This window comes from Pelodiscus sinensis, chromosome 14 (assembly GCF_049634645.1).
Source record: "Pelodiscus sinensis isolate JC-2024 chromosome 14, ASM4963464v1, whole genome shotgun sequence".
NCBI lineage: Eukaryota > Metazoa > Chordata > Testudines > Trionychidae > Pelodiscus > Pelodiscus sinensis.
Window position 1 is genome coordinate 34,612,677 of NC_134724.1, and position 22,155 is coordinate 34,634,831.

The 22,155-nt window shown below is 56.8% G+C and overlaps 2 protein-coding genes across 5 annotated transcripts; both read right to left on the bottom strand.

Annotated features, from left to right (window-relative positions):
- Positions 1 to 2,330: 2,330 nt before the first annotated feature.
- On the bottom strand, positions 2,331 to 16,511 carry NEIL1 (nei like DNA glycosylase 1). 4 transcript variants are annotated; one of them, XM_075897399.1, is made up of 10 exons: positions 16,345 to 16,446; positions 14,640 to 15,127; positions 12,566 to 12,685; positions 11,638 to 11,701; positions 9,729 to 9,828; positions 8,797 to 8,921; positions 6,903 to 6,930; positions 6,272 to 6,333; positions 3,425 to 3,665; positions 2,331 to 3,074 (listed from the first exon to the last, which is right to left on the bottom strand). In XM_075897399.1, exons 2-10 carry the CDS (start codon positions 15,116 to 15,118, stop codon positions 3,028 to 3,030), a joined length of 1,266 nt encoding a protein of 421 aa, XP_075753514.1. In that variant the 5' UTR covers positions 15,119 to 15,127; positions 16,345 to 16,446; the 3' UTR covers positions 2,331 to 3,027. The 4 variants fall into 4 exon arrangements, with proteins under 4 accessions (XP_075753514.1, XP_075753512.1, XP_075753513.1 ...); XM_075897397.1 differs by having other exon boundaries at positions 16,322 to 16,426; XM_075897398.1 differs by lacking the exon at positions 16,345 to 16,446 and adding an exon at positions 16,236 to 16,286.
- Positions 16,512 to 18,398: 1,887 nt separating this feature from the next.
- Positions 18,399 to 21,840, bottom strand: LOC102457888 (zona pellucida sperm-binding protein 3-like). The gene is made up of 9 exons (XM_075897401.1): positions 21,391 to 21,840; positions 20,136 to 20,254; positions 19,945 to 20,048; positions 19,692 to 19,869; positions 19,492 to 19,612; positions 19,305 to 19,396; positions 19,078 to 19,223; positions 18,840 to 18,988; positions 18,399 to 18,538 (listed from the first exon to the last, which is right to left on the bottom strand). Exons 1-9 carry the CDS (start codon positions 21,802 to 21,804, stop codon positions 18,521 to 18,523), a joined length of 1,341 nt encoding a protein of 446 aa, XP_075753516.1. The 5' UTR covers positions 21,805 to 21,840; the 3' UTR covers positions 18,399 to 18,520.
- Between the last annotated feature and the right edge of the window lie 315 nt (positions 21,841 to 22,155).

The window sequence follows — 22,155 nt, forward strand, 5'->3', positions numbered from 1 at the left end:
CTCTCCCCCCCCCCCCCGGGCCTTGAACCCACCTGTCAGGGAGGCCTCCCCCTACCCCCAGTGAGTGGGAGAACCCCCTTCAAGCAGCCAGAGGTGCCTGCAAAGGTGGGGGGTGGTCCCCCTCTTGGGCCATGCATGGGGGAAATGGAAAGAATCGCTCGTCGAAGCCACTCTTCCCACGGGAGACTAGAACTAGGACCCGTGAGCCAGCTACCCAGCAGACTACAGAGCAGAGCACCTTTGGCTAGTTACCTTTGCTCCTTACACCCAGGCCCCTTGCCTCCCCCACCCAGAGTCTGAGTGGGGCTATGACAGTCTGGGAGCTGCAGCCAAAAGCCAGGCCCCCTGGGCCAGCAGCGAGGACCCTAGGCACAGCATGGAGAACCAGGGTGCAGGGCTGGCAGCCAGAGTCTTGGATGGAGGACCTGCAGCTAGTGCACTGGGTGGATCATGGCATGGGCTGCTGGTGCACTTCATGCAGAGCCCAATCCCAAGTGCAACACCAACAGCTGGAGCCCCAGACACAGAGCAGCTTGCCTCTCTTACACTGCTGTGCTGTGAAAACAGCTGCTCCTGGGCCAGGCACTAGCCCCCCCCCCCCCCCCCCCAGCTGAGTGATCTGAGTGCTCTTAGCCAGCCATTCCTGCATGGCATTGCAGCATGCTGCCAGCACCTGCCTCATCCCAGGCATGGCCCTAGACATGGCCATCCTGTAGGGTCCAGCTCCTGGACAAGACAACCACCTGGAATGTCCATTTCATTCATAGAAAATGATACAGCGTTTCCCCAAACACTTCACTTCATATGCACACGGATTTCGATAAAAGTTTAACTACAAACAGGTTACTTGGAACCATATAACCTTTCTGAGGCACAAAAATCAGACGTGATCCCAAAGAACTCAAAGGTAAAATGCAAACGCACAGCTAACGTAAGTGAACTTTAAGCCTATGGTGAGAGCAACCATATTGCTTTAAAGTCATCTGGCTGGATTCTTCCCCAGTCTGGAGGCAGGCCCCATCCCCTCAGGCCAGTAATGCTTTGTCTTTCCAATGCGGATGCTGTGAGTGGAGATAAGGAAAGAGAACACTACTCTGGGGCCTCTGTTCCTTGTTTTTATCTTTTCCTCTTTAGAGGATCTCCTCCAGCAGGAGTTCAGGTGACAGTTTGTTTAGCCCAAACTGTTCCACTGCCCAGCTGTAAATTTCTTGCACATATCTTTTAGCTGATTAAGCAGCCTTTCTTTGGAAGGAAGATAGTCTATTTGATTATGCTGACAGTTGGTGGCACTATGGCCTAGTTTTGGTGTCTGGGGCCCAAATTTAAAGCTGTTTTTCTAAATTTGGAACATGTCTGAATAACACCATAGAATTTTATAAAACTTTACATGTAGGCTACGTCTAGACTGGCATGATTTTCTGGAAATGCTTTTAACGGAAAAGTTTTCCATTAAGAGCATCTAGATTGGCACAGACGCTTTTCTGCAAAAGCACTTTAGATTGGCACGGACACTTTTCCGCAAAAAGTGCTTTTGCAGAAAAGCGTCCGTGCCAATCTAGATGCGCTTTTCAGCAAAAAAGCCCCGATCGCCATTTTCGCAATGGGGGCTTTTTTGCGGAAAACAAATCTCTGCTGTCTACACTGGCCCTTTTGCGCAAAAGTTTTTCAGAAAAAGACTTTTGCCTGAACGGGAGCAGCATCGTATTTCCGCAAAAGCACTGACAATCTTACATGAGGTCATCAGTACTTTTACGGAAATTCAAGTGGCCAGTGTAGACAGCTGGCAAGTTTTTCTGGAAAAGCGACTGCTTTTCTGGAAAAACTGGCCAGTCTAGACACAGCCGTAGTGTTGCTGCACATGTTTTACCAGAACAATAATGTTCAGCAGATTATGTGATTTCAGATGATATTGTACAAGGCACACTTTGTACACGAGCTTGATAGTTTTGTAAAATTGGTAAGCATTTTCGACTGCCCTTCAGCTTCTCTGCAAGGCTACGTCTACACTGGCAGCTTTTTGTGCAAGAGCATCCATGGCAGTGTAGACGCTCTTCCGCAAGAAAGCTCTAATGGGTGAGCCTGCCTTATCCCCACTACACCACCACCCAGGAGCCACCTGAGGTAAGCAGTGCCCACATCCCGAACTCCTGCCCCAGTCACGAACCCCTTCCCGCACATCACGCCCCAAACACCATCCCAGAGCCTGCACCAAGAACCCTTCCTACATCCCAAATGCCTGCCCCTCTCACACTCCACATCCCTTAATCCAACAGCCTGCATCCCAACCCGGTGAAACTGATCTCCTGCTTAGAAAGGTTGGAGACTCCTGGTTTAGGAAAAGGTTTTATTGTTCACACTAAAATCCAATGACTAAAAGCACTGACAGCTGGGTGGCAGCAGCACACGCTGGAGAGGCTGGCCCAGCGGCTGAGCCTGTGACCTCAGGGCATTGCTCTCCGGGCAGCCCAGATCGAGGGACTCGTTCCACACAGCAGCCAGGCGTCGGCACATCCCCAGTTCTGAGAAGAGCCACCTTGGCTGTCCTGCCTTCTTTTCCCTTCCCCTCCTGTGCTCAGGGACATCAGTGGGGACAGCAAGATGGAGACGAGCACGGCCACTGCCCCAAGACTGCACATGGGAACAAAGCGATCCCCTCTTCAGATGAGTCTCTGCTGCCACACACGATAAAACGCTGCTGCTCTGCCACGCTCAGCCCTCCTGCAGAGCAAAGGGCAGAGACCCTGGGACCAGCCAGGGCAATAAAAACATCTGCAGAATAAAAACCCGTAACCGAGCAGGGAGGCTGATGCTGCAGCTTTCCCACCATTTTGCGGGGCAGGGGCTCTTGTGGCGGTTGCTTGGAGCCCCCGCAGCGAACCACCTCCGAGAAGGAGCGAAGCAGAGTACGGCGGGCACATCCGCCTCAGTTACCCCAGCAGCTGCTCCCAGCGCGTTCCCCCAGCACGTGCAGCAGTAGCAAGCGAGTTACTCCAGGCAGGAGCAAGGGCAGACGCCGGGCCAGACCAGTCATTCAGCCTTCACCCGCCTGGACCTAGTGGCAGCAGCAGCTGTTCCTAAGAGAGGGGAGGAAGTTGGAGCAGTGAGAGGACAAAGTTTGACAGTCCATCTGCCTGCTCCCTGCGGCAGGGGAAATTCACGTCCTCAAAGGGGGAGGCTGAAGGGGGCAGAGACTCTGGGGGGGGGGGGGGGGGGGGGGGAGGGGAAGGGGTGCCAATTTCCTCCTAGTACAACTCAGATCTCAGTCCTGGCCAGATCCTCTCCTTCCTCCCCATGACTGCAGGTGGGGTCCTCAGAGCCAACCCCAGCACCCCTCGATTAACCCCTCCCCCCAGCCCCTCACGACCAGACCCTCTGGGTCGATCCCCGTCCCATGCTTGTACTGGAGCCAATGCGGAGCCCTAACCTGCGCTCCTCCGAGCCGGCACCCGCCTCTTCGCAGCTGAAGCAGGAGCTTCCCTCGCGGGCGGCTCTTGACTGGCCGCCGCTTTCCTTCTGGGCCTGGTGCTGGGCTCTCTTGCTTCAGAAGCCTTGCCATGCTCAGCTCCTGGGACCAGCTCTTTCCCCTTCTTCCTGCCAGATCGAGTTACTCCCTTCTCTTGGCAGCTGCTGCTCTTCGGCCTTCTCTTGGCTGCCGGCTTTGTGACCTACGCAGGGGATTGAAACAGGCAGAGAGAAGTGACACTTGCTTCTTCTGGGGACCTGTCATAACCCAGAGTGCTGGCCTCCTAGCCAAGTGAGTGGTCAGCCAATAGAGATGCAGGTAGGAATTTCAAACTGGGACAAAGGAATTTTTGGATTTCCCTCCTTTGTCTCTGGGCAGTTCTCTCTAGATCCTGAGGGAGACAGAAGACATGTCTCTCTCCAAGAAAAAGACTCTTCATAATGTGTAAGTAGAGTAAAGTCTACATAAATCTGTCAGGTTTTATTGTTTTCTGGTTTGGGAATTTGGATCTGATGTCTGTGCTGTTAGAAATGGGTTTTCCTCGCTTTTGCAACTCAGCCATGGAGGATTACCATGAGCTCAGGACTATGTCTAGACTGGCAAGTTTTTCCGCAAAATCAGCTGCTTTTGTGGAAAAACTTGCCAGCTGTCTATACTGGCTGCTTGAATTTCCGCAAGAACACTGACTTCCTACTGTAAGAAATCAGTGCTTCTTGCAGAAATACTATTCTGCTCCCGTTTGGGCAAAAGCCCTCTTGCACAAATGATTTGCGCAAGAGGGCCAGTGTAGACAGCACAGTACTGTTTTGTGCAAAAAAGCCCCGATGGCTAAAATGGCGATCAGGGCTTTTTTGCGCAAAAGCGCATCTAGATTGGCACAGACGCTTTTCCACAAAAAGTGCTTTTGCGGAAAAGCATCCATGCCAATCTAGACGCTCTTTTCTGCAAATGCCTTTAACAGAAAAGTTCTCTGTTAAAAGCATTTGCGGAAAATCATGCCATTCTAGATGCAGCCTATGAGTATATTAATTGGTGGCTCTTACCATCTAGCCATTACAACTATACTTGTAACTGGGGTATTGTTTTAATAATAAAAGATTATTTTCTTTTTCTAAGTAGCCGGTATTGGTTCATTTGTGTGTCCTGGAAGGTCTGTCTGTATATCTACCTGCCTGACAGAGGCAGCCATAAGAGACTCTAGTTTGTTTCTCTCTTTTTCAAGCTCTTTTGGGAAGAGAGCTTGGGGTGCCCGGGGCTTGGTTTCATGTCCATCCCTGTTTGTGGTTTCAAAAGCACTTGATGGTAGCAGCAGATTTTTATTCCCCAAAATCTAGGTTTTTAGGATTGGGGGGGGGGGAGTGGGGCGAGTTTTATACCAAAGCCTGGAGAGATCAGGTTTTGGGGTCCTTTTGCGGGCCCCCACTTCTGCATTTATTGTGCCAGAGTAGGGAACAGCCTTGACAGGACCTCACTAGAACCTCTGGTGCCCAGGGGAGCCAGGGGCAAAGGCTGTTGAGGGAAGTGCCGGAGCTGTTCTGGGATCAGCCTACAGCTGCACGGCTTTAGCCATCCGTGCTATGGAGTTTGCTCCACACACTTCAGGAGGCAGCAAGCCGGGCAGGTTTTAAAACGTGGCTGGCCTAATGTCAGGTGCGGAGTTTGGCCTTGTTCTCCCCAAAAGTCTGCTCCTCAGGACACGTCACTAGCTCCTCACACAGCCACCCCCAGGCCTTACAATAAAGCCCCACAGAATATCAGGCGCTGCGCCAGGCAGAGACAGCGGCACGGCACTGGCTTTGGAGCAGAGACCTCGGCTGCTCTGTCTGCACCGCACCTTGTGCGGCGAGCTCCTGGGCTGGCCCGGCAGCTCTATCAGAACAAACATGATTCTCTAGTACAGGCAGACACAGGCATTTTACAATCTGCCCCTCAGAGTGTGTCAGGTTGTCTGAGGATTTGCAAATAGTTAAACAACAGGGAACAGATGAGCCGTTTCACTCTGAACTCAAACACAGGCAGCAGGATCCGTAACAGGTGCAACAGCAGCTGTTTGGAGAAAACATCTCCCATGGACTGCAGCAGCTAAACACAGCTGCATTAGGGCCAGACTTCAGATGCTTCCTTTTTCCGGTCGCTCAACTTGTGTTGTTCCAGACATAACTTGACCCTGTTTGTGATTTGTCCCTTACTTGAGGAACACACATTTGTGGTGCATTACTCACCTTCAAACGGAAGGCGAAACAACACCTGGACAATAGACGTGTGTTTCTTTAATCCCACCCAGAGATCAGCAGAGACTACCGAAAATAAAACAGCCTCTGTTCTTCCTGCCCTGAGTTCGCTTTGTCGGGGAACGAGCTTAATGAGAGGGTGAGGCTGAGATCCCAGCTATCAGAACCTCTCTGGAATCCTGAGCCTCTCTACAGAGATGCGTACACAAAGAGAACACGCACATGCACACCAAGGGTGAGGCTACGCACCAGTGAAGCGGCCGCAACTTAGGGGGCTAGTAGAGAGAGGTGATATTGTCCAGGGAGCGGTTACAGGACAGGCGGGGGAGTTTGGGTTCTATTCAAGCCCCAGTTCACTGACCCCCCCCCCAATGGAAACACATTGGGGAACGGGGAGGGATCGGTTTTCTCATCTGGAAAATGGGAATAGTGGGGGCTGTGAAGGCTGATTTGATGTTTTGCATCTTCCATTCAAGGATCCAGTGACATGCACAATGGGGGCAGCAGGAGAATGACTCTGGGAGTAGAGAGCCCCCCAAACCCCAGACAGGAGAGACTCTAGACTAAGGCTCGGTACCTTTGGATTCGGAGGCTCGGGGTCAGCTGTCACACGTGAGCTCTTCTTGCGGGACTTTTCTCCTGCATGAGAGAAAGACTACCTGAGCGCGGGCAACTCATGAGGCTAGAGAGGGACCTGGCTGCAGCTGAGCCAGGTCTAATCCCCAGCCCTCTCCTCTGGGAAGAGAAGCTCCCCCGTTGGCCTAGGAGCTTGGAGATGGCTCTGAGGGTGGTTGGACACGGCTGGCCTGGTTTTGGGACATCTTGCCTGGCCTGCACACGAAGTGAGCGTACGGGGGGTGCTCAGAGCGGGCCGGGTGGCGGACTCTCCCTCCACAGAGCAGGCATAGCACAGAGCAGGACAGTGCAAGCTACTCCACAGTCATGCGCAAGGACACTCGGAGGATGCACAGGGGCTGCCAACAACGAGACCCTTGGAGACGCACGTTCTCCTTTCACCCGCCCACCGAACTGCCACTCGGCGTAACCGTACTGGCCTGGATTCGGGGCAGCGAGCTACCGTTTGAGAAGTGTCGCTTGTTCCCTGATCCGCAATAAACACGGAGGAAGTGACGGAGCTCCCTGTCTCTCCCAAGCTACCCAGGAGCAGAGAACCCTGCGAAGCGTGGAGGAGCAAAACTGACGTTCACCTTTCGGGGCCATAGGTCCAGGCTCCCCCTGCAAAGGAAGGAAGAGCTTTTAGACAATATCCTAACCCAATGCAAAGGGCCCTCGAAACCCCCCTCGGGCACTGAAGGGCTCAGCAACGCTGCTGGACCCACTAGCAGGGGCAGCAGAGCACTAGCCGCAGCTACAGGCAGTGACAGGACAGAGTCTTGCAGCTACAGCTGGCTCAGTGCAGTGTAAGAGTGCTAGACTGGGCGTCTGTGGTTCTCAGTTCTTCGGGTTCTGCTTCACTCCACTAGGGAGCTAAGAGTTTTACTGGTTAACTGATAAGCATTAACTAACAGGTTAACCTTGATGGTTAAACTGGACCACCATGGGGAGCCCACAGGGCTGGTGGTGCCAGCAGCCGCCGAGAGCCGTGGGGCTGGAACCCTCAGGGCCAGCAGCCCATGTAGCATCTAGCCATGGAACCGACTGAATTTCGAGTGATTACACAGTGGGTTTAAAAGAAAAAAAAAATCACATCCCCTACTCTCCACCCTTCCTCCAAGTTGCCTAGGTGGGCAGGGCGGGCTCTCCAGAGCACATCTGGTCCCCCTGCTGGCGAGCGGATCTCAGAGACCTCCACGTCGCTAAGGATAGACTGTGCCAGGCCAAGCCAATGTCCTGCCAGTCTCCTCTTGGAGCAGAGCCCCAAGGTAGGGGGAGCAATCACGACACAAGCCCTTTGAAATGCAAACCCCCATGGTTCAGACCTTACTGCACTCTTGCAAGGGCTGCACAGAGTCCTCTCTCCCTGTCCCAGCCCAACGCCACATACCCAGCCCACCCCAGAGCCTGCACAGCCCTGCCTTGACCACAGTGTGGATCTCCAAAAAGCAAAACCTGGGCCTGTCTCAAGTCTGGTGCACATACCCTGCAGGCAAGGTTTGGGAGGGAGAAGCTTTGAGAGGCAGGAATGTTTTGCATAATAATTCAGATTAGGCGGTACAGTGAGACCACGTCAAGACCACACGACAATCAACCTAGTACTGGTACTTCTGTTTCTGATCAGTAAAAGTTACAGATGCGGCCATAAAACTGTTAACTATGCACATAGTTTTTGCAACATCCTGAGTAGCAGGATGTTCCCCAAATAGTGCATTGGCATTGCATGTATTTTACATAATCAATTGGTAAATATTATAAGAACGACCAAGTCTCGCTTTGCTATAAAATGGGCTTATTAAGAAGCAGTCCTTTTTTGTAAGGGACAAAGTTGCTGAGGGCGGGGGCGTGGGGAGAGGAAGCCACGCATACCGTCACAAAAAAAGCACTGGTAAAAAGAATCGATGGGAGGGAGGGAGCCATAGTCCTGCTCGTCATAACTAGAAGTAAAAAGACCCTTCACACCCGCTATATCAGTGCATGGCGTCCAAACGGGTGGGAATCAAAGGGACCACGACCTCTTGCCTGGTACTGTAGGTAGCATATGGGTGAAGTGTAAGTGAACTAGGCTCTATTATTGTATTACAGTAGATCTTCTATTAATTGCTTTTGCATTGCTTTGGCCTGTATTAATTGCTTTAGAATGGATAGTTGTTAAGGTTTAAATTGTATAGTCATTGTTCTTAAGGCTTGTAAAATGTGAACAACTGCATTAACTGCTTAACACTTGCAGTAAATCAGAAAGTGGTTAAGTCTCTCTGGAGTGTCCTGGTTTCCCTTGGATCTAAAATAAATGGAACCACACAACACACACACACCCAGCCAAAGCCCTCACCTCCCTATGCCCCAACCCTCTATCCCAGTCCTGAACCTCTTTCCGCACTCTGAACCCCTCAGCCTTTGCCCCGCCCCACATCATCTCCATGTAGGGGCACAAAACAAAATTCACCCCGCTCATATGGGAGAAATCAGAGGGCACATGGCTCCTACCTGAAACCAGATGGTCCTGCCATTGCCATCGCGCAGCGACCGCATGCCAGGCACATAGTAGCACTGCAGCCATGCCTCGAAGGCAGCGCTGTCATCCGAGTGCTCCGGGCCATAGCCCTTCCCTCCTGATGGGCACAAAAACAAGCATCCGGAAAAACACTGAGCAGCCACAGAAGTGAGGGGCCGATCAGCTGTGGGCTTTGCTCTGCGCTATCCTGACCCCTGCTGGGGGTACCAGCAAGGATCCGCTTTCTGCCCCTTCCAGGGGTTCTCTCACCCCCAGCGGGGGATGGCTTGGAGACAGATTTGCACCTTCGCAGCCTGCTCGCACGTGGTTTGAAAGCATTCAGCTCTTAAGAGCCTGGCGTTTCTCAGCTTCTATTGGAGGATGGAGACAGCAACTACTCTGACCCCCCCCCCACGGGTGTCAGTCTGACCCAGGGGAAAGTTCCTTCCTGCCCCCAAATATGGCAACTAGTTAGACCCTGAGCATGGGGGCAAAACCCAGCAGGCAGATTCCTGGGAAAGAATTGTCGGGAATAGCTCAGAGTGTTCCCCTGCTGTATCCTGTTTCTGGTGGCTGGGGATTTTTGCTCTGGGCCTGTGGCAATCGCTACCCGTTGAAAGCCATGCCATTTCAGAGTGAGGGAAGTCGCTCCTGCAGCCCAACAGGAAGGCCTAGGGTTCCCCATCCTCCCACGCAAAACCCAGCCGCCTCCCACTCCTGCAAACACAGCGTCCGAGCGTTTTCAGAACCTGCTTCCTGCTACCCCTGCCCCAACCCTCCTGAGCAGGGCTCCAGCCCTTCCCTCCTCCATCACAGAGGCAGCAGGGATCCAATCCCAACTGCCAGATCTCAGTGCGGCTCCGTCACCCCCGTCCACAGGCTCCATGGCCCGCTCCAGGGCAGGAGCCTGCAGCCACCTCCTTACCCATGCGAACGACCTCCATGGGCACCACGTGGCAGAGCTCCAGCAGGTCTGGATTCTCCCGCTTTAGCTTCACTTTCTTGCTCAAGGTCAGGCCAGGGCTCTGCGGGGTTTGAGAGGAGGAGATTCAAAGGGGCAGCCCACCAAGCCCAAGCCAGCCCCCTCCCTTGCAGCCCTTCTCCACCCAGCCAGGCCCCTCTCCTCCCTGCCAGTTTCAGTGAGGCAGCTGGAGCAAAGACAGCTCAGGTCAGCCGTGCCACTCGGCCTGCCTGGTGGGCCTGCCCCAAGCCCTTTTACAGCTGCAGGTTCCACAAAAACGCACCCAGCCTCGTGCCCTCCTGGCAGCCAAGCCAGCCTGCTCCACTCTCCCCTATTTCCCTTACCAGAGACCTAACCCCGCCCAATCCACCTTCCTGGTCTCCAGTGCTAAATGCTCCCGGTTTCCTGTGGCCAGGCCAAGTTGAGCCCTGGAGGCACAGGCCGGGCTAACTCCATGGACTCAGCAGGGGCAGCTGCAGCCGAGAAGGACTCCGATCTGCAGCTCTCCAGTGCCCACTGCCCTATTTCAGCCCACGCATGGGTGAATGGCGCCTGTACGCCCAAGCCCCCTTACGGCTGGGATGCATCGCTGACTGCGCCGGAGGCATTTGTAGCTTAACAGCTGCTACAGACCGGCCGGGGGAGGGGCCAGGGAAAGGCTGATCAGACAGAAACTGTCTTTCGGGGTTTTTAAAAATAGCTACTTCCCCTCCACGGCCACTGGAGCAGAATAGGCAGATTTGGAGCCTAAGCTACCGTGATTCCATTACGCGTGGGGCAATGTCACACCAAGTTAGGACCTCTGGCTCAGAACCCCAAAGGGAGTTAGGCTCCTCCTTTCCGTTTAAGCAATGGAAGTTCAGTGCCTAAATACCTTGGTGTATATGGAGATTGGCTGGGGGAGGGAACAGTAAAGTGACCGAACTATGCAGGTGGCTACTGCACAAGGCAGAGCACAGTTCCCCTCAAAGGACGGTGCGCACACAATGCGGGAGCCAGAGATGTATTGGCCAGGACACGATTAGCAAGCCAGCTCGATGTGCAGAGCAACTCCTGGGAGTTAAAGGCAACGGAGTGGACGTTTGTGGAGCCTCAGTCCTCCCAAAGGCCCCAAAGGCCTCCAACGTGCTCTATCCCCTCGCTATATCCCACGAGGGCATCCTTCACGGAGGAGCCAAACGCAGTCACTTGTGCTCTGAACTGCGGCAACTGTTAAAGAGCCTGCAGTGGGGCCGCGCACGGGAGGGAAGAATTCTGTCCCCTGCTCAAGCTGCGTGGCCAACAGAGGCAGCCAGAACGCAGTCTCCAGAGCTGGGATTCGACCCGGGGCCGGGCTGACATCCCTGTATGGACAGGGCTCCAGGGGACCACATGGACTTGCGCTGCAGCTCTCGGAAAACACCCCTTCCAGCAGCACAGCGACTCCAGACCCGGCCTGACTCGGAGCCGTTCACTCAACAGGCTACACGGCTCTCCACATGTGCCAGCCGTGGAAACCACGCATGCAATGATCTGGCTGAGCCAGGCCCACACATCCCTGGGGGGTAAGGCCCAAAGAATTCATCTGAGAAGGGAGTTTGAGAGACACGGATCAGCCCCTGAAGCATCTGGCCTCCTGGTTCAGGATGAAGAACCACCTCCAAGACAGCAGCCACTTCTAACAAGAACAAAGAGTAACGGGCCCCAAACCAGAAGTGGTGGAAATTCCAAGGTTAAAGCTACAAGTCACGAGTGGGGGGCTGCAGGAAGTCCGAGAGCCACCGACGTGGTCATGCCCCATGCGCTGTGATCCTCAGGTGCTACGGTCCAAGCTCTGAACCTGGAGTTCTCTGTGACGATTGGAACGTGTCTGAACCTTTTCCACCCGCCTCACCTGCTTTGGATGCTGAAGAGCCTCTAGCACCGTCCGTGCCTTCTCAAAGGGAGGGATCTTTAACCTAGGAAAGGCCACCGGTTACGTGAGGACCCCAATGCAGTGGCAACTAGCACCAACGGAGCCCCGGCAAAGGGGAGCAAGTTGCCGATGCAGCGGGGAACAGCAGCGGCTTTCCACTCTTGTGAGCTGGATGTGATTTATGCAGTGAAACATTGGCGCATTCAGACAGCCCGCTGTAAATCATCTGCCTCGCCCCAGGCAAGGTCCCAGACTGAAAGCGTCACTGCGGGCCAGACCCCAGAGGCCTAGCATATTTAGTCCAGTCAGAAAAAACACAAACAAAAGCTCAGAATTATTTGGCACGAGTCTAGTGCGAGCACAGCAGAGAGCTCAGAGCGGAGGTGCGCTGGCCACACCATGCGGGTACTTAATGCTGGAACGGCCGTGGGCTTGCTGGATTTTAGAGAGGGAAATGGGCAGCCCATCAAAAGTGTAGACCCACATGGTGCTGGTCTTGCAGCTCCAGGGGTGGGAATCCCAAGGTCTGGCTATCTATTTACTGCGTAAAAGGGGCACGAGCAACCTCACGCTCTCACAACCCCTAGGGCAGGGCTAACACTTCCACTGTATGCACAGGGAAACTGAGGCACAGGGAGGCTGCAGGATTGTCTATATAGGGAATTCAGACCAGTTAACTGAAACTATGAAGTTACAACACATCAGTTCAAGTGTGGCTCATTCATAAGTAAACTGGAATGCATGTGAACTTCACTTCTTTAGTTATTCCACCTGGATTTTCCCCAGTATCCCTGTGTAAACAAGCCTGGCTTGCTCCAGATCCCACAGGGAGCCAGGGTGGAACAGGGAATTGGACCCACATCTCCATCGGGCTGGCCTCCTCTTCTCCACTCAGCCCCCTACTCACCTGTAGAGAATCTCAGCTCGGAGGTAGTTGCCAATCCCATTGAAAAACTTCTGATTTAACAGGGCTTCACAGATGGGCTTGTTGAAAGCCTTGTCAGACAGATTCTTCAGCACGTTCTCCCTGGAAGACAGCAGGGCTGGTCAGGCAGGCTTTCAGCTGGGGGGGGGGGGGGAGAAGAGGCAGAGAAGGCCCCTACCCCGTCAGAGGTTTCCAACATGGTAACCAAGAGGGGTGTGGTTGTTCTCCAGTGGGGGCCTCTGCTGCAGAAGGGTCTGCCTCCGAACACAATCAGCATGGAGAAGTGAAACTAAATGATGGAGGTTGTGGTCTTGTGGGAACAATTGAAACCTGGAGGAGTGGGGGGTTCTTATAGCAGGACTGTAACTATATAGATGTGAACAGTCTGTGTAGGAGAGAGAGAAGGGAGCAGCATTATGGTAAGAGAGGTGCAAGCTGGTAACGATATAGGCAAAACTCCTTTTTCGGGGGGTAAGATACAGGGATAACCTGCTGGTCCCTTAGCAGGAACAGCACACACATTTGCAGTTCCAGGGGTGTACGTTCCATGAATTCAGCCTCATAGGGAAGGGGTTCCCAGAACGCAGCAGCTCTAAAGGTCCTGGGGTCCAGGCAAGCCAACGAAAAGACTGAGCATGAAAAGAGGAAGCACTGAAGATGCAGCACAGCGCGAAGAAGGCTGGAGGAACAGTAAGAGCCATGGCCATTAAGACATGGAAGGCTGAACTCTGAACCGGATGAATACAAAACATGAAGAGCTGCTCTAAAGTCTGCATACAGGAGCGCAAAGAGATAACGCAATATGAACTTTTGGAGTCAGGAAAGGCTTGCAGGAAGAGACAAGGGTACAAGGAATGCTGCCAACGGGCAGTAAATTAAAGCAGCCACACAGAAATGCACTGATGAGTAGCTCATTCATCAATGAGGAGGGAGGTGAAACTAACAAGGACTCACAAAGACTGAGCTAAGGGGATCCTTTTATGTAATATGTAATCTGCTCCGGGAATTGACCAACAAACTCACCGAGCCTGCGACTACTGAATGGGACACAATCCAGGAAAGGTAGGTTTCGGAATACGAGGGGGGGGGGGAAGATCGCAAAGGAAGTGGTGGAAACCCCAGTGCTCAGCAGATCCAAAACTAATTCTGAAAATCCACTAATAAACAAACCACATGGCGCTTGGGCAGACCAGCATGCATGTGTGGTTCCGACAACCCAACGATCCCTTTCAATCTGAGGCTTCTCTCAGTCTGTGGGGCACCCTTCAGCTATGAATTCTACCTGTGAATACAAAGTGGGCACTTTGGCCTACAGCCTCTAAGGTAGTTAAGCCTTTTCAAAAGACGTTAGGAGCCTCCGTACCTCTGAGGACCCAGCCCCTTGGCCTGCCAAGCTACAAAGTCCCTCCCTGCCCTCCGAGGGGTTTTGCTGGTGTTAAATTAGCTACAGCAGGATTCTCCCTTTCTTGCACTGCTTCATGACTGTGATAGATGAACAATAACAGTAAAAAATTCACTTGAACAAGACAATACCACGGCCCACTGGGCATTCTTTCACAGTCAATTAACAGAGGAGCCCCAGCTTTTCGCAAGCCTTTCACTTTGCATAACAGACATCTTCTCCAATTGGTACCTCGTTCATTCCCCACCATTCAGAACCCCAGCTTCCCCGGCTCAGTTCTCAATATGATGAATGGAAGGATCAGGATGGTAATCTGCATAGCCACTGGAGACCCAGTGGTGTATGGGTAACATCTCTCCGCTGTGCTCATCCCTCTTCTAACCTTATGATGTTTTTGCTGTTTGCTTGTTACACAAGACAAAAACCATGCCGTAAGGTGTTTAAACCAAGCCCATTCCCTCTTTCATAGCAAGATCTCTGGGAATGCAAAGCATCAGACAAACCAGGCTTCAACCCAAGAGAGTTTCCATAAATGTGAGCTACAAGTGTTCCTGTAATAGCGAAAGGCCCAGTCAGATAATCCAACAGTGAAGTCTATCATTCCTGTCCCTTCCCTTGACACACACTTTCTGAGGCAGAGAGGGTAGCTCTCACCTGAATTTCTCGTACTCCAGCATCACACATGGCCCTCGGTCCAGCTGCCACGTCCCGTCCACTTCCCACCTCCCAAAGCGCCTGAAATCCACGAAGCAGAGGGCTCGGCGCGGGCTCTCCTTGGTGTAAAACCGCAGGTGGGCATGTTTGGGCAGCTCAGCCTCAGGGGTGAACTTGAAGCTGCCCGACATCCCAAAGCGGAAAACTACATCCATGGGCTGCTGAGGTCCGTTCTGGCTTTGCCCTGCCCTGCCCCTCTCTCTGCCGGGGAGCACCTTGTTCTCCTCTTTGAGGGGCATCAGGGTCAGCTTGACCTCCTTGCCCCGGGAGACGGCAGAGATCACGTACGCGTCGCTTTCAAACGGCACCTCGGGGTTCTTGCTCACTTCAGACTTCTCCACCTTCCCAGAGAAGATGAGCCCTGCACATACCGTGTTGATGTAGCAGCTGGCCAGGTGCAGCTCGGGGCCCTCTGGCATCTTGGATACCTGTCCAAACAGCAGCAAGACCCTGGCATAAGACAGAGCAGCTAGGGTAGCATATGCACCGTACCAGCCGAGCGGGAAGCTCGCTCAGTCCCTAGCTTTGCCGAGCCCTCCTGCCCAGTGAATACGGACACAGCAGCAGATGTGCAGGGGCCGCTGCCAGGCTGGGCCTAGGGATGCCACTGAGGTTGGGAACTGGGGATGGGGCCACCTGGCCATGGGCAGAGCCACCAGCCCCTTCCATGAGGAGCCAGGGCACAGCCAGGACAAGGGCACCGCCAGGGCCTGGGGCCAGCAAAGGAGATGGGCTCTGGGTCGCCTCAGCCAGGAAGCTCCTCACAGGAGCCCGGGCTTCCCCCGCCCCCAGCCTGCCCCCCCACCAGCTCCCCTAACTTGCAGCCTGCCCCCCAACTCCCAGCCTGCCCCCCGCCTAACCCCCCCAGCTCCCAGCCTGCCCCCCCAGCTCCCAGCCTGCCCCCCGCCTAACCCCCCCAACTCCCAGCCTGCCCCCCGCCTAACCCCCCCCAACTCCCAGCCCGCCCCCCCCACTCCCAGCCCGCCCCCCGCCTAACCCCCCCAACTCCCAGCCCGCCCCCCGCCTAACCCCCCCAACTCCCAGCCCGCCCCCCGCCTAACCCCCCCAACTCCCAGCCCGCCCCCCGCCTAACCCCCCCAACTCCCAGCCGGCCCCCCCCACTCCCAGCCCGCCCCCCGCCCCCCGCCTAACCCCCCCCAACTCCCAGCCCGCCCCCCGCCCCCCGCCTAACCCCCCCCAACTCCCAGCCCGCCCCCCCCACTCCCAGCCCGCCCCCCGCCTAACCCCCCCAACTCCCAGCCCGCCCCCCCCACTCCGAGCCCGCCCCCCGCCTAACCCCCCCCACTCCCAGCCCGCCCCCCGCCCCCCGCCTAACCCCCCCCCCCAACTCCCAGCCCGCCCCCCCCACTCCGAGCCCGCCCCCCGCCTAACCCCCCCAACTCCCAGCCGGCCCCCCCCACTCCCAGCCCGCCCCCCGCCTAACCCCCCCAACTCCCAGCCAGCCCCCCCACTCCCAGCCCGCGGCAGCCTGGCCGGTCACTGCCCACAACCCCCCAAGCCCCCTCCCGCACCAACCCGGCTCAGCAGCGGGCTCCAGACAGTTACACAACCCGCCCCGTGAGCACAGAGCCGGCTCGCCCCGCCCCCTGCCCATTCCTCACGTGAGCCCAGGGCCGAGCCCCACCAGGCATCTGAGCGCGCGCTCGCCCTGTTCCGTCAGCAACCGCAGAGTTCAAGAGGCCCCGGGAGGGGCGGGGCAGCGCGGGGCACGATGGGAGTTGTAGTGTCGTAGGGAGCCTCAGCCTGCGGGGCGGGCGCTCTCCAGCAGCGCGGCCTGACTCGGGCTGGGGCTGAGATTGTCCTCCGGCCCCTGCCCCGCCCCACCGCCCCGCGCCTCCCGCTCCCGCACCGACCCCACCTCTACTGCACGGGCCCCCCGCTCCCCCCTGCCTGCACCCGCCGCATCCACCTACTGCACGGGCCCCCCGCTCCCCCCTGCCTGCACCCGCCCCAGCCACCTACTGCACGGGCCCCCCGCTCCCGCCTGCCTGCACCCGCCCCAGCCACCTACTGCACGGGCCCCCCGCTCCCCCCTGCCTGCACCCGCCCCAGCCACCTACTGCACGGGCCCCCCGCTCCCGCCTGCCTGCACCCGCCCCAGCCACCTACTGCACGGGCCCCCCGCTCCCCCCTGCCTGCACCCGCCGCATCCACCTACTGCACGGGCCCCCCGCTCCCCCCTGCCTGCACCCGCCCCAGCCACCTACTGCACGGGCCCCCCGCTCCCCCCTGCCCTGCACCCGCCCCAGCCACCTACTGCACGGGCCCCCCCGCTCCCCCCTGCCCTGCACCCGCCCCAGCCACCTACTGCACGGGCCCCCCCGCTCCCCCCTGCCTGCACCCGCCCCAGCCACCTACTGCACGGGCCCCCCGCTCCCCCCTGCCTGCACCCGCCCCAGCCACCTACTGCACGGGCCCCCCCGCTCCCCCCTGCCTGCACCCGCCGCATCCACCTACTGCACGGGCCCCCCGCTCCCCCCTGCCCTGCCCCCGCCCCAGCCACCTACTGCACGGGCCCCCCGCTCCCCCCTGCCCTGCCCCCGCCCCAGCCACCTACTGCACGGGCCCCCCCGCTCCCCCCTGCCCCGCCCCCGCCACCTACTGCACGGCCCCCCCGCTCCCCCCTGCCCCACCCCCGCCACCTACTGCACGGGCCCCCCCGCTCCCGCCTGCCTGCACCCGCCGCATCCACCTACTGCACGGGCCCCCCGCTGCCCCCTGCCTGCACCCGCCCCAGCCACCTACTGCACGGGTCCCCCGCTCCCGCCTGCCTGCACCCGCCCCAGCCACCTACTGCACGGGCCCCCCGCTCCCGCCTGCCTGCACCCGCCGCATCCACCTACTGCACGGGCCCCCCGCTCCCCCCTGCCTGCACCCGCCGCATCCACCTACTGCACGGGCCCCCCGCTCCCGCCTGCCTGCACCCGCCGCATCCACCTACTGCACGGGCCCCCCGCTCCCCCCTGCCTGCACCCGCCCCAGCCACTTACTGCAGGGGCCCCCCCGCTCCCCTGCACCCACCCCAGCCACCTACTGCGCAGGCTCCCCACTGCCCTGCACCCACCCCACCCACCTACTGCGCAGGCTCCCCGCTCCCCACCCACCTACTGCACGGGCCCCCTACTGCCCCACTTTCAAGTAGGAATAAGAAATCTTCCGGAAAAGGCTTTATTTTCTGGAGAATAACGTCTAGACTGGCGCTTTTCTCCGGCTTTTCCCCAAGCTGGAAAAAAGCGTCAGCCATGTTAATGCAAATGCCGTGGGGGATATTTAAATCCCCTGCAGATTTGCCTATTCCAACGTGCTACATTAGCATCTCTTTTCTGGAAGGGATGCCAGCGTAGACACAGCCCCACTGTTTTGTCCTCATTACACCTCTCCCAAGCTCATGTTCTATGAAGTTGGCATCTCTTCATCTGTGGGCGGCTGGGAATTGCAGCCCACGCTGCAGGCAGGTCAGTGTCTTGTCTGTATGTGGCTGTGCCCTTCTCCAATTTTTCTAGGGTCCCCTCATTTAATGATTTGTCAATTAGTTCAGTTCTGTTGAGTTAACAGTATCCCCTCCCCTCAGCTCCATTAGGAGGAAGCCAGAATCACCTCAGAGCCTCCACTTCCTCCCTGTCATTTCCTGCCTCATGAGCCCCTGCCCGCTGTAACAGAGTCACTACAGAGCCAGCCTCCGTGTCCAGGGGTGTTTATTTTAAATGACAAGATTCAGCTCCAGCCAAGAGACTCCTGCCATTCTAGGCAGAGGAAGCAGACTGCACATTGGCAAAAACCTGCAGCCACCATGGACAGTTTCAGCCAAGCCTTCTCTCCTGCCCAAGAGAGAAAGACATTCAATGAGGACTAGGAACTTCTCCACCCCTCACCCTGCCCACCTAGACGACATGGCCAATGCACAAAGTGCAGCCATCTGTACATGTTGTGTGCACCATTATCCATACCCAAGTGGAGTTTGTCTGCCTGACAGGACAGGTGCCTCCGTTATAAATCACCACTCAAGATCCACCACTGCCCAGCTTGCCAGTAGGTGCTTCAGCCAGCAGCTCAGCCAGCCAGAACATGCTACAAGCAATGAGGCCATTGGAGGTCTCCTGTAAGCTAGACAATTGATACCCTCTGACGCCATCTCCTCTGTGATGCTGCCTTCCTTGCTTCCATACGATCTGTTAGGAGATTCCTGGATCCTCTGTAGGCATCCATGATGACTAGGGGGCCCACCATAACATCAGCTTCTGCTTCTGCTTCTCTCCTGGAAGGGGAACCTGTGAGGGGCAGAGGCAGAAGCAGCAAGAACCCATTGAGTTTGCTGTTAGTCTCACTGTGGGATGAGAGACTGAACCACGCAACTTACCATGTCTGGAAACCACATCTCTTTGGAAGGGCTTTCCTGGCCATCTCTTTGAAGGCTTCGCTCTCCTGGTCTGCCTTCCAAGCAGGCCACAGTTCCCAGTCTCACAGCACCTGCAGATGTTTCTGGTGCCCTCCACTGGAGACCAGCTGACACAGAACAGGAACAGGGGAGAAGCCTGAGCCAGGCTGCTGTTCCTATCCCTCCCCAAGGGTGTTCTAGATACTCACAAGTTGCCTGCTTTGTTGTAGGAACAAGCCTTGCTCAAGGGACCTGGGGCTTGCTCGGCTGCAGTGACTTTCAGGTGGCAGGTGAGATAAATCTGGAGGGAAGTGGATGAGTTAGGACCATTGCAGGGGACAGCAGCACTCGCTTAGTGTGAGGAAACGCACTTGAAGCGGAAGTCTGGGAGCTCACCAAGTTCCTGGCATCCCCTGCAAACCTGAACACATCCACCATGAACTGCAGCGTGTCCTGCCTGGGCCGGGGGGATACGAAGGCAGAGGAGGCATCATCTGATCTCCCATCCACCAGGCACCTGGACACAAGAGTCTGGTTAGGAAGAGCCCCACCCACACTAGGTAGATCTGAGACTCAGGAGGGCTCCTAGCTCTTACCCGTAGAAGTCAATAACAGCGTAGCGGGGAGAGGAGTGCCTGTCCGGGCTCAGGGTGGCCACACAGCTGTCCACAAAGATCCTCAGAGCCACGTGGCTCCCAGAGCTGACCTCCGCCTGGATGTGCATGACCTCCCCCAGCTGGAAGCCATTGGAGGCTCTCTCCACGCTCCAGTCATCTGCAAGACAAGCTCACCGTGAGCAGGGCAGGCAGGCAGGCAGGGCTGGGCTCCCGGAAGGGGCTTCCCACCTACCATTCATCAGGCGCAGGGAGAAACCCAGCCTCTCCTCTGCAGACAGGGTGGAGCTGAAGGGAACCCACGTCGGCTTGATGGCCTTACTGCTCACGTTGTCCTTCCTGGGAGAGGACCAAACCTCAGTCACCCTTCCGGCGCTCACAACAGGGCCCAAATGGGAGGGAGGGGACCGGGCGTCTCAGACTCACCTGGGGTAGTGGCACCCAATGGGGATCACAGCTGGGCCGGTTCTCAGGATCACTGGGTTGCTGGCAGGGGTGGGGTTATAGTTCAGGCTTGTGCTGTACACCAGGGAGTCCGGGGTCATCTGGGACAAGCCAGACACAGAAGGGTTAACACTAGCGCGCAGGGCATTTCAAACCCCGGAGAGGCTACTGCGTTGGAGGGAGGACGTTAGAGGGGAGGGAGATGAGCGTTCAGATACTAGGGCTGCCATAGCCATACGAGCACCACGGCTGTGCCATTTGGCACAGCTCTAGTCACCACTTCCCTCTGTGCACTTTGTGAAGGGACCTCCCTCTCCCCCACCTATCATCTGCTTTTGGGCCAAGTTTCTGTCCCTGGCTCGCCTAGCACCTAGGTAGAGCTCAGCCAAATGCCAGCCAGTGAATGAGCCTGAGAGATCCTGTCTGGAGAGCAGGACTCGGGACCTCCCAGGCAAGCTGGATCTGGCCCTCAAGGCTCACCCCCCTCCCAGTATTGGGGAGCCCACACGGCATTCTCCCCCCCACACATCTGCCTGCAGCACACAGCTACTAGGTGGAACCCAAGTTACAGTGGGGGAGGTCTAGGTTGGATATGAGGAAAAACTATTTCCCTAGGAGGGTGGGGAAGCACTGGGATGGGTGCCCTAGGGGGGGGGGGGGGAGAATCTCCATCCCTAGAGTCTTTTAAGTCCCAGCTTGACAAAGCCCTGCCTGGGATGATTGAGTTGGGTTGGTCCTGCCTTGGCAGGGGGCTGGACTCAGTGACCCCCTGAGGTCTCTTCCAGCTCTGGGATTCTGTGAACCCGCTGGCTGCTGCTGCGTGAGGGGAACATGGGGCGTGTCTTTCTGGCTCAGTCAGTGAGGGGTAGTTTGCTTGTTTTTTGTACTTCGCTTGTGCCCCCCCCCCCAGCTAATTTTTCTGTGGGTCAGTGCCCCCCTCTCTCCCCGCCCAAACAAAGGTCCCTCACCCCAGAGGAGGAGTCTCCAGACCAAGTTTGAGCAGGGCATCCAGAAATAAAGCCTGCCTGAGCCACCAGCCTGCCCTGTGCTGGCTCCACTCACAAGCCTGCTTTGGGAGCAGAGCTGGGCAGGTTCTTGGACTGGTGCCTGGGACAGGAGACGCAGACGACGCTCTCAGGAAAGACTGGGAGCTATTCCCTGCCTCCATTTTTAACACCATCAGACAAGAAAGTGGGGGGAGGGCCAGCAGGGGCTCCCAGCCTGCATGAATCCTTACCCGCAATGCGCTGCCACACTCATGGAGCCCAGCTACAAAGGTCACCGTGTTCGCCGCAGCATCGAGGGAAGTGAACCGGCAGGCGGCCGGGCCAAGGCTCAGGTCAGCAGCTCTGATCAGGCGCCCGGTCCCAAAGAGATCCCTGTGCACCGTGATCACCATCTGAGCCGCCTCACACTGCAGTACCACAGGCTGTGGTGGGGACACAGCCCTGGGCTGGGCAGCAGCAACCTGAGCCCAGGGGTAGGGCCGGGCCAGAGAGGGCACATGGGGCTGTCTGCGAGGGGGCTCCGCCCTGGGGGTGGGTCTCCAAATGGCTGAGTCTCTCCTAGAGAAATCCCAGGGATTGTAACAGGCCACCCCACTGACAGCCCAGCACAGGAAAGCAAAGCCCAGGCCACCACCATACCCCATCCTGCCTGCTGCAAACCCAGCACAGAGAGCCACTGCTGCTCTGGGCCCTTTATACCCTGCACCTAAACCAGCTCCCAGCTGCCCCAGGGAATTAACACCCTCCCGGGACTGCAGGCAGCTGAGCCCAATCACACCCTGGGGCAGGGAAAGAGGAGGATCCTTGGGATTTGCCCCACCTGGTAGTCAGCTCATTACTGGCACGCGGGGGAATCCAGCCCTGTTTCACTCCAAGAAAGGCTAAGGGCACCCCTGCCCCACAGTTCCAGTTACAGGCCTGTCAGCCCTGGGTTTGGTGCCACTGTGACCCACAAGCCACCCAGCAAAGTCTGTAGGTGCCGAACTTCGCTCAGG

Excerpts from the sequence above, each read along its gene's own strand:
- NEIL1 (XM_075897397.1), bottom strand. The coding sequence starts at position 16,351 with ATGCCTGGTGGGGCTCGGCCCTGGGCTCAC. Across the intron at positions 9,829-11,637 it reads CTCTTCAGCATCCAAAGCAG|AGCCCTGGCCTGACCTTGAG; the intron begins GTGAGGCGGGTG and ends CAAACCCCGCAG. Across the intron at positions 3,666-6,271 it reads CCGAGCCTCCGAATCCAAAG|GTCACAAAGCCGGCAGCCAA; the intron begins GTACCGAGCCTT and ends TCCCCTGCGTAG.
- LOC102457888 (XM_075897401.1), bottom strand. The coding sequence starts at position 21,804 with ATGGGGTATGGTGGTGGCCTGGGCTTTGCTTTCCTGTGCTGGGCTGTC. Across the intron at positions 19,397-19,491 it reads CAGGGGATGCCAGGAACTTG|ATTTATCTCACCTGCCACCT; the intron begins GTGAGCTCCCAG and ends ACTTCCCTCCAG. Across the intron at positions 18,989-19,077 it reads AGATGTGGTTTCCAGACATG|GTTCCCCTTCCAGGAGAGAA; the intron begins GTAAGTTGCGTG and ends TGCCCCTCACAG.